Consider the following 11,238-nt stretch of genomic DNA (forward strand, 5'->3'; position numbering starts at 1 on the left):
TCTTCTTCTTCTTCTTCTTCTTCTTCTTCTTCTTCTTCTTCTTCTTCTTCTTCTTCTTCTTCTTCTTCTTCTTCTTCTTCTTCTTCTTCTTCTTCTTCTTCTTCTTCTTCTTCTTCTTCTTCTTCTTCTTCTTCTTCTTCTTCTTCTTCTTCTTCTTCTTCTTCTTCTTCTTCTTCTTCTTCTTCTTCTTCTTCTATTTCTTCTTCTTCTTCTTCTTCAGAGCTGAAGAAGCTTCTTGGACGAGAAGCAAAACGTCTTCAAGGACAAACCAGGAAATCCAGTTGCCTCCTGAAAAAGCATCTTGGGGATCCTGGAGTAAAGGCAATGGAGGCCACCTTGATGAAGACGGAAGCCGAAGGAGAAGGCCAGCCCATGAACCCAGAAAGAAAGAAGTCTTTGAATGGACTCACCAAAGTACAAGCCAAAAACGATGCCCGCTCCGAGAAAAGCACCGATGGTCTGGGCGAGGGCGTAAATCGGAAGCTTGATCCAAGGTTCCCGGGCCATGAAGCACATCGCAAAGGTGACTGCAGGATTCAAGTGACCACCTGTATAAAAAATATCCCATGGTTAGACAAATGTCAAAAGTAAAGTGAAGTAAAGTATGAGTAGCCCTCAACTTCCAATCATTTGTTTAGTGACCGTTCAAAGTTACAACCGGACTAAAAAAAGTGACGTATGACCATTTTTCACATTTACAACCGTTGCAGCCTTCCCCCAGGGTCACATGATCCAAATTGGGGTGCTTGGCAACCAGTTGTCTATGGAGATTTTCTATCATCCAGGTCATGGTTGACCCAAAGGTGCTTTTTTCAAGAGTCAACTGGACTTTCTTGTTTTTCTTTGAAGACGTTTCGCTTCTCATCCAAGAAGCTTCTTCAGCTCTGACTGGATGGTGGAGAATGGAAGGATTTATACTCCTTGCAGACAGCTGGTCATTTGCCTTCTTTTAGAGAGTCGTTGAGGCCACATGGAGGTTTATCTGTGTCCTCAGGGTCACCTGAGTGGTGCAAATAGATGTTCCAACCCTTTCAGCAGTTCCAAGAAGGCTCCACACCCATTTGCACCACTCAGGTGACCCTGAGGACAATTAACAGTGAGGACAATTAATCAGTGGAACCTTGCGCCTCCAGAAGTTGTGGCTGCTCCATCCCTGGACAATTAGAACAATTAACCAGTGGAACAACCTGCCTCCAGAAGCGGTGAATGCTCCAACACTGGAAGTTTTTAAGAAAAGACTGGACAGCCATTTGTCTGAAATGGTATAGGGTTTCCTGCCTGAGCAGGGGGATGGACTAGATGACCTCCAAGGTCCCTTCCAACTTTATTATTTTTATTATTATTATACCTGCAAGATCCCTTCAAGCTCTATTCTGATTGAGTCACTAAGAGTGAGTTGGGTGGCCATATAGCTTTTCATGAATGAATGAATGAATGAATAAATGAATGAATGAACGAATGGAGTCCTCAACTTGCAACCATTCATTTAGTCAGCATTTGAAGTTACAATGGCATTAAAAAAATTCATGACCCTTTTTTTCCAACGTACAACGGTTGCACTGTTCCCGTGGTCACCTGGTCAAAATTTGGGCGCTTGGCACCTGGCAAGTATTTATGGCTCCTTTAGGCAACCCGACAAGAATTTGTTTAAGCAAAATCATTAGTCGCAGAGGTGTGGCCCCTTCCTATGTTTGCCCTGTCTCTTGATTAATTTTGTTGTAATTAGGGCTGCGGCTGTCTCATTAAGACCTCGTTCCGCCCTTCTTTTTGAGCAGGTTCAACACCAGGAACCTCCAAGGAATTTTCCACGGCTCTGCATGTGTTCATTATCTGCAGGGAGGACATTCTCCGGGGAGGGGGGCACCTGGGAAAGCTTGCATGACGACACAATCACAGCAAAGTTGCAATGGGTGTTTTAGGTAGGTAGTCCTCGACTTACAACTGTCGCTTAGCAACCAGTCAAAATCCCCCCCAAAGGTACTTATAACAGCCATTCCCTCCCCCCCTTCCCCACGGTCTTGTGAATGCATTTCGGGCACTGGGCAAGTGGCCCATATTTACAAATAGTCTTCAACTTAACCGTTTAGTGACCGTTCCAAGTTGCAATGGCATTGAAAAAGTGAGGTATGACCGTTTTTCACCCTTATGACCGTTGTAGCAGCCCTGAGGTCACGTGATCAAAATTTGGATGCTTAGCAACGGACTCCTATTTATGACGGTCACCGTATCCCGGGGTCACGTGATCCCCTTTTGCGACCTTCTGAAAAGCAAAGTCAACAAGGAAGCCAAATTCACTGAACGACCGTGCAGTGATTCGTTTAGCAACCGTTGCAAGGGAAGTCATAAAATAGAGCAAAACTCACTTAACAGCTGCCGTGCTTAGCAAGAGAAAACTTGGGTTCGTAAGTCCAAGGCTACCTGTACACCTGTATGTAGCATCCCCCAGTCACCCCAACACAACGTTACGACATTTTTGCAGGAAAAACAGCTTTGAATTCCAATTTTGGGCAAAAATGCCCCTTTAGCAAACAACGGATTTGCTTCATGGCTGTGGAGTTCGCTGAACAACCGCAATCTGCTTTTATGGCGGCCGTGCTTGCTTAATGACTGGTGCCAATAAAGCTGGTAAAATCAACTCGATCACGTGGTGACCCGCTTTGCAATTGTCGTGGCTTACAACCGTAAGGGGCAGACTCCAGGAAAGACGTAATTTGAGGATTACTGAACCCGGGTCAGGCTCTGGGACACAAGGATGTAAGCACAAGCCTTTGCATCACTATGGCATGTGCGTTTTGGGGTCAGGCTGGTTTGCAGCGAGCGCTGCTGCTGCTTCCTGACCCCAAGATATGGTCCGATTCAGCCCTCCGAGCCCAGCAAAGAACAAAGGACTTCATTGGCCGACACCCTGAGCGGGTTAGTGAATGCGCCCATTGTCTGGATTCTCTCAAGCCTCCAGTTTGCAGACACGGCAGTTTTGCTGCCTGCTAAAAGAATCCATTTGTGTGAACCCTCCCCTTGCGAATCAGACTAATAATGGAGATCAGAAAGGCTAGGCCTGGACTAGCAGTTAATATATCGCTTATTTTTAATCGTTGCATTTTAAAAAGGGGGGGGGCATTTCTGCGTTGCCTGTGAAAGAAGAGGAAAGAAGGAAAGGGAAGAAGGAAGGAGGAAAAAGGAAAGGGAAGGGAAGGGAAGGAAGGGAAAGGAAAATAAAGGAAAGGAAAGGAAAGGAAAGGAAAGGAAAGGAAAGGAAAAGAAAGAAGGGAGGAAGGAGAAAAAAGGGAAGGAAAGGAAAGGAATTAAGGAAAGGAAAGAAGGAAGGAGGAAAAAGAAAAGGGAAGGAAAGGAAGGGAAAGGAAAGGAAAGGGAAGGAAAGGAAAGGAAAGGAAAGAAGGAAGGAAGGAAGAAAAAGGAAAGGAAAGGAAAGGAATTAAGGAAAGGAAAGGAAAGGAAAGAAGGGAGGAAGGAGAAAAAAGGGAAGGAAAGGAAAGGAATTAAGGAAAGGAAAGAAGGAAGGAGGAAAAAGAAAAGGGAAGGAAAGGAAGGGAAAGGAAAGGAAAGGGAAGGAAAGGAAAGGAAAGAAGGAAGGAAGGAAGAAAAAGGAAAGGAAGGGAAAGGAATTAAGGAAAGGAAAGGAATTAAGGAAAGGAAAGGAAAGGAAAGGAAAGAAGGAAGGAAGGAGGAAAAAGGAAAGGAAAGGGAACTGTGTATTGCTGTGGATGTGAGCTGCCAGGTTTACGGTGCATAAGATGGGTGGCCATACATGTCTTTCAGATAAATAAAGTCCCCCTACCTGAGATTTGTCCAGCAATCAGAATTCCAAGCGTCACAGCGAACCCAAACGCCAGGTTGACCGTCAGGAAGCGGGCGTGAGTCCCACTGCTGAGCACCAGCTGACCCACTGAACCACAGCCGAACATCTGAAAAGAAGGAAGAAACTCGGTGAAGTCGAGTTTGAAAAACATCAGAAAAGGAGATAATTCATTGGAGTCCCATGGTCTTGGGAACGCATTTCGGGCGCTCGGCAAGCGGCCCGTATTTACATGCAGTCTTCGACTTACAACCGTTCGTTTAGTGACCGTCCCAAGTTACAACAGCACTGAAAAAAGGAGACTTGTGACCGTTTTTTCACACTTAAGACCATTACAACGTCCCCAGGTGATCAAACCTTCTTGACACTTGGCAACTGACTCGTATTTATGACGGTCGCAGTGTCCCGGGGTCACGTGATCCCCTTTTGCGACCTTCTGACGAGCAAAGTCAATAGGGAAGCCGGATTCACTTAACAACCGTGTTACTAAATTAATGACTGCAGTGATTCACTTAACAACGGTGGGAAGATTCAATGGGGCAAAATTCACTTAACCAAGGTCTCATTTAGCAACAGAAATGTTGGGCTCGGTCGCGGTCATACGTCAAGGACTCCCTGTGTAGCATTACGGAGAGTTTCCGTGTAACCAAGAAACCAGAAAATATTTTTTTCCCCATTTTATTTCAGGTTCTTGTGCAATCAGGTCTTGTTTGCTCTCAGATTAGTTCCTTCCTCCTTCCACTGACAAGGTGATTAATTTTCACTCCATAGCAGAGGATAAAAAGAAAAATCTGAATAACTGCTTGTCCTTGAGCTTTAAACAAAAAATGGACTTTGAATTGCGTTCTTTGCCATTTTATGCCAGACAACCCGATTATCTTTCAAATAAGGAGTTTCTTGAACTGGGGCGTGGACAGGATAAGATTTCCCCTGGACACCCTTCCATAGGTTTTGGCTTGGGTACAACTTGATTACAACAAGGCCTTTGGGCTTGACCAAAAACTGCCAAAAGAGTTGAGTTATTCAAAGCTCCTGTCATGTTCTGGGCTGTCAAATACAATGGCTGTAATCTGAGAAAGGTGAAAGAAGAATGGCATGCCAAACTGAGCAATAAATCAGTTGTGGGCCCAAATGTGAGCTCTGGAAGAGGGCTGAGGCTGAAATGGAACAGAAACTGAACAACAGAGTTGGAAGGGACCTTGGAGGTCTTCTAGTCCAACCCCCTGCTCAAGCTGGAGACCCTATACCAGGGGTAGGCAACCTTGGCTCTTTTATGACTCATGGACGTCAACTCCCAGAATTCCTGAGCCAGCCATGCTGAGGGGAAAAGGAGAGGTTTCCATGTCTAGCCATCTGTTATATAGAATAACGGAATTCAGAATAACAGAATAACAGAGTTGGAAGGGACCTTGGAGGTCTTCTAGTCCAACCCCCTGCTCAAGCAGGAGACCCTATACCAGGGGTAGGCAACCTTGGCTCTTTTATGACTCATGGACTTCAACTCCCAGAATTCCTGAGCCAGCCATGCTGAGGGGAAAGGGAGAGGTTTCCAAGCTGAGCCATGCTGGCTCAGGAATTCTGGGAGTTGAAGATCACGAGTCATAAAAGTGCCAAGGTGGTGGCCTATCCCTGCCCTATACCATTTCAGACAGTTAAAAGTTATACTAAATCCATTTACACATTTTGCAGCTCCCTGGAAAAGGCTAGGAAAGAATGTCATTTCTGCACTCCTCAATGGATCGTGGCTTTTTGATTCCATTTTCCTTGTGCCTCAGGATACAAACTTTCACAGTACCCATTATCCACCGCCTGAGACAATCATTTTTATTTATGTGACTTCCTCTCAACCCACCTACTCCAGAGACCTCAATTTTGTGAGTGTACCACACTGGTTCAATATCTCCAAGATAGTGTTGTGCTGTGGGACATTATTAGTGCAGACAACACACGTGTGACTTTTCACATAGAGCTGCCCTGTTTGAAGACCGACAAAGTCACTGCAATGGACACAACGATCTAGTGACTCTCAGCTTCAGCAACTTTATGATGGGCAGACTTCAACTCCCAGAATTCTCCAGCCAGCATGCTGGTTTCACCATGTCCTGCAAACACCCCTTATTCCCAACTGTTTTGCTTCTTAACTTCATTAAGTAGTCCACAGCCCTGGAGGTCTAGTACAGAAGTTCTCATCAGCTCAACCTTCCTTGGTTTCTTAAAGTGAGCTAGCTATGGAGTTTTAGTTGCAGGTTCCCAAAGCTATCCATCAATCCTTCACCTCAAGAAGACATCTAGTTTAACCTTCTAACTTTCCACCTCAAGGGGCTAACCCTCAGCATAATAGAATAGAATAGAATAGAATAGAATAGAATAGAATAGAATAGAATAGGGAATGGAATAGGGAATGGAATAGGGAATGGGAATGGGAATGGGAATGGAATGGGATGGAATGGAATGGAAGAGAAGAGAAGAGAAGAGAAGAGAAGAGAAGAGAAGAGAAGAGAAGAGAAGAGAAGAGAAGAGAAGAGAAGAGAAGAGAAGAGAAGAGAAGAGAGCTGGAAGGGACCTTGGAGGTCTTCTAGTCCAGCCTCCTGCTCAAGCAGGAGAACCTACATCATCTCAGACAGGTGACTGTCTAGTCTCTTCTTAAAAACCTCCAGTGATGAAGCACCCACAATTTCTGGTGGCAAGCTGTTCCACTGGTTGATTGTCCTCACTGTCAGGAAGTTTCTCCTTAATTCCAGGTTGTTTCTCTCCTTGATCAGTTCCCAACCATTGTTTCTCGTCCCTCCCTCTGGTGCCCTGGTGAACAACCTGCCCCCCTCTGCCTTGTGGCAGCCCCTCAGATACTGGAGCACTGCTCTCATGTCTCCCCTATTTCTTCTTTTTCTTTAGACTAGCCAAACCCAAGTCCCGCACCCGTTCTTCGTATGTTTACAATATATGTAAAACAGTCCTAGAAAAGGGAGGCTCAGAGTCAAGCTCCCAGCAGATACCTCCAAAGCTTTAGCTCAACCTTGGCAACTTTGTGGGCTTTAGCTCCCAGTATTCCCATTACTGGCTTGGGAAATTTGGAACTTGAAGTCCACAGGTCTTAAAGTTGCCACGGTTGGACACCTGCTTTAGCCCAACCCAATCCAGATTCTCCAGCATGTTCTCCACCCATCAAGGCTTGCCGCTCTCGTTCTATAGGCACCAGAACGAAGGAAAATCAAGATCAGAGTTTGCTAAGCCGAGTGACAAAGCCAACCTGGGTCCCACCCTCGTCCTGATCCAGATTGAACTCATCCTGTTGACGCCACCCTTCGGGGAAAGAAAAAAGAAAAAAAAAGAATAATGAGACAAGGAAAGAGGGGAGCATGTATCCACACGAACCCTGTGAGCGTTGATTTGCTTGAAACACCACCCCTTAAATCACCTTCTTTCCATCTCCCTTTCCAACAGCTGCCCCACCTTGCCTGGAGGGGGGGGTTGGTGCAGTGGGGAACACAAGGCAAAACACCTGCACAATTCAGCTTGTGTTCCCTGCCTTGGGGGTAGATCATAAATGCCGAAGAAGCCCAATGGGTTCCTCCCAAAATTAATCTTCTTGTATTCCAGCAGTCCCAAAATTCATTAAAGCTGTTAACAGATTTCATCTGCTCGGTTCCAAGAGGTGCAGTGGGGAGGATTCCTTATTAAGTTTAGCATCAGGCGCTCCCCGAAAAAATTCTGCTTATTTTCAAGCTTTCAAGAGTGTCTTTTGTTCTGCCGGCGATGCGATAGGGATCTTCTTGTGTGCAGCTTTGTTAATTAAACTTGGCACTGGGGAAAACTTTCTAGAGACAAGGATCATAGTGCCAGGGTTGGGCAAGAAAGCTGGCGTTCACTAGGGCTTCGCAGTGTTATGTTTTCCAACACAACACCATGCATATAAGCTCATGAAAGAAACCTGCAGCTTGTCACAAATAAGCCTAATGAGGACTTGAAATCTTATTTTGCAATAATAATAATAATAATAATAATAATAATAATAATAATAATAATAATAATAATAATAATAATAATAATAATATGTGCAAACTTACAGGAACGTAAATCCTAATTTTCTCAACCACTTTAGCAGTTTTAAGATGCTTGGACTTTAACTCCCAGAATTCCCTAGCCAGCTAGCAAGCTAGGCTGGGGAATTAATAATAATAATAGCAACATAACACCCCAGACTTAACAATTGTCGATAAGAAAGACAAAAAAGTCTGGATAGTGGACGTGGCAGTGCCTGGAGACAGCAGAATAGACGAGAAAGAACTGGAGAAGATAACAAAATACAGAGACCTACAAATAGAAATAGAAAGACTGTGGCAAAAGCAAGCAAAGGTAGTACCAATAGTAATAGGCACCTTGNGACTCATGGACGTCAACTCCCAGAATTCCTGAGCCAGCCATGCTGAGGGGAAAAGGAGAGGTTTCCATGTCTAGCCATCTGTTATATAGAATAACGGAATTCAGAATAACAGAATAACAGAGTTGGAAGGGACCTTGGAGGTCTTCTAGTCCAACCCCCTGCTCAAGCAGGAGACCCTATACCAGGGGTAGGCAACCTTAGCTCTTTTATGACTCATGGACTTCAACTCCCAGAATTCCTGAGCCAGCCATGCTGAGGGGAAAGGGAGAGGTTTCCAAGCTGAGCCATGCTGGCTCAGGAATTCTGGGAGTTGAAGATCACGAGTCATAAAAGTGCCAAGGTGGTGGCCTATCCCTGCCCTATACCATTTCAGACAGTTAAAAGTTATACTAAATCCATTTACACATTTTGCAGCTCCCTGGAAAAGGCTAGGAAAGAATGTCATTTCTGCACTCCTCAATGGATCGTGGCTTTTTGATTCCATTTTCCTTGTGCCTCAGGATACAAATTTTCACAGTACCCATTATCCACCGCCTGAGACAATCATTTTTATTTATGTGACTTCCTCTCAACCCACCTACTCCAGAGACCTCAATTTTGTGAGTGTACCACACTGGTTCAATATCTCCAAGATAGTGTTGTGCTGTGGGACATTATTAGTGCAGACAACACACGTGTGACTTTTCACATAGAGCTGCCCTGTTTGAAGACCGACAAAGTCACTGCAATGGACACAACGATCTAGTGACTCTCAGCTTCAGCAACTTTACGATGGGCAGACTTCAACTCCCAGAATTCTCCAGCCAGCATGCTGGTTTCACCGTGTCCTACAAACACCCCTTATTCCCAACTGTTTTGCTTCTTAACTTCATTAAGTAGTCCACAGCCCTGGAGGTCTAGTACAGAAGTTCTCATCAGCTCAACCTTCCTTGGTTTCTTAAAGTGAGCTAGCTATGGAGTTCTAGTTGCAGGTTCCCAAAGCTATCCATCAATCCTTCACCTCAAGAAGACATCTAGTTTAACCTTCTAACTTTCCACCTCAAGGGGCTAACCCTCAGCATAGTAGAATAGAATAGAATAGAATAGAATAGAATAGAATAGAATAGAATAGAATAGAATAGAATAGAATAGAATAGAATAGAATAGGGAATGGGAATGGGAATGGGATGGAATGGAATGGAATGGAAGAGAAGAGAAGAGAAGAGAAGAGAAGAGAAGAGAAGAGAAGAGAAGAGAAGAGAAGAGAAGAGAAGAGAAGAGAAGAGAAGAGAGCTGGAAGGGACCTTGGAGGTCTTCTAGTCCAGCCCCCTGCTCAAGCAGGAGAACCTACATCATCTCAGACAGGTGACTGTCTAGTCTCTTCTTAAAAACCTCCAGTGATGAAGCACCCACAATTTCTGGTGGCAAGCTGTTCCACTGGTTGATTGTCCTCACTGTCAGGAAGTTTCTCCTTAATTCCAGGTTGTTTCTCTCCTTGATCAGTTTCCAACCATTGTTTCTCGTCCTGCCCTCTGGTGTTCTGGTGAACAACCTGACCCCCCTCTGCCTTGTGGCAGCCCCTCAGATACTGGAGCACTGCTCTCATGTCTCCCCTATTTCTTCTTTTTCTTTACACTAGCCAAACCCAAGTCCCGCACCCGTTCTTCCTATGTTTACAATATATGTAAAACAGTCCTAGAAAAGGGAGGCTCAAAGTCAAGCTCCCAGCAGATACCTCCAAAGCTTTAGCTCAACCTTGGCAACTTTGTGGGCTTTAGCTCCCAGTATTCCCATTACTGGCTTGGGAAATTTGGAACTTGAAGTCCACAGGTCTTAAAGTTGCCACGGTTGGACACCTGCTTTAGCCCAACCCAATCCAGATTCTCCAGCATGTTCTCCACCCATCAAGGCTTGCCGCTCTCGTTCTGTAGGCACCAGAACGAAGGAAAATCAAGATCAGAGTTTGCTAAGCCGAGCGACAAAGCCAACCTGGGTCCCACCCTCGTCCTGATCCAGATTGAACTCATCCTGTTGACGCCACCCTTTGGGGAAAGAAAGAAGAAAAAAAAAGAATAATGAGACAAGGAAAGAGGGGAGCATGTATCCACACGAACCCTGTGAGCGTTGCTTTGCTTGAAACACCACCCCTTAAATCACCTTCTTTCCATCTCCCTTTCCAACAGCTGCCCCACCTTGCCTGGGGGGGGGGTTGGTGCAGTGGGGAACACAAGGCAAAACACCTGCACAATTCAGCTTGTGTTCCCTGCCTTGGGGGTAGATCGTAAATGCCGAAGAAGCCCAGTGGGCTCCTCCCAAAATTAATCTTCTTGTATTCCAGCAGTCCCAAAATTCATTAAAGCTGTTAACAGATTTCATCTGCTCGGTTCCAAGAGGTGCAGTGGGGAGGGTTCCTTATTAAGTCTAGCATCGGGCGCTCCCCGAAAAAATTCTGCTTATTTTCAAGCTTTCAAGAGTGTCTTTTGTTCTGCCGGGGATGCGATAGGGATCTTCTTGTGTGCAGCTTCGTTAATTAAACTTGGCACTGGGGAAAACTTTCTAGAGACAAGGATCATGGTGCCAGGGTTGGGCAAGAAAGCTGGCGTTCACTAGGGTTTCGCAGTGTTATGTTTTCCAACACAACACCATGCATATAAGCTCACGAAAGAAACCTGCAGCTTGTCACAAATAAGCCTAATGAGGATTTGAAATCTTATTTTGCAAAAATAATAATAATAATATGTGCAAACTTACAGGAACGTAAATCCTAATTTTCTCAACCACTTTAGCAGTTTTAAGATGCTTGGACTTTAACTCCCAGAATTCCCTAGCCGCCTATGCAAAGAAGCTGAAGAAACAGTGGACCATCTGGTAAGCTGCTGCAAGAAGATTGCACAGACTGACTACAAGCAGCGGCATGACAAAGTAGCAACAATGGTGCATTGGAAGATCTGCAAGAAATATCATTTGCCTGTAAGCAAAAACTGGTGGGATCATAAAATAGAGAAAGTCATAGAAAATGATAAAATTAAACTGCTCTGGGACTTCAGAATTCAAACAGACAAGC

General features: G+C 44.9%; 1 protein-coding gene across 1 annotated transcript in view; it reads right to left on the reverse strand.

Annotated features, from left to right (window-relative positions):
- Positions 1–11,238, reverse strand: part of LOC107284436 (aquaporin-3-like) — a 28,080-nt gene that overhangs the window by 7,045 nt on the left and 9,797 nt on the right. Inside the window, exons 2-3 of the mRNA XM_015812496.1 lie at positions 3,797–3,923; positions 411–548 (exon numbers count right to left, since the gene is read on the reverse strand). Coding sequence (XP_015667982.1) covers positions 411–548; positions 3,797–3,923 — 265 coding nt within the window. The remainder of the gene's footprint in view (positions 1–410; positions 549–3,796; positions 3,924–11,238) is intronic.

This window comes from Protobothrops mucrosquamatus, unplaced genomic scaffold, assembly GCF_001527695.2.
Source record: "Protobothrops mucrosquamatus isolate PMUCROS unplaced genomic scaffold, P.Mucros_1.0 scaffold_61, whole genome shotgun sequence".
NCBI classification, from domain to species: Eukaryota; Metazoa; Chordata; class Lepidosauria; order Squamata; family Viperidae; genus Protobothrops; species Protobothrops mucrosquamatus.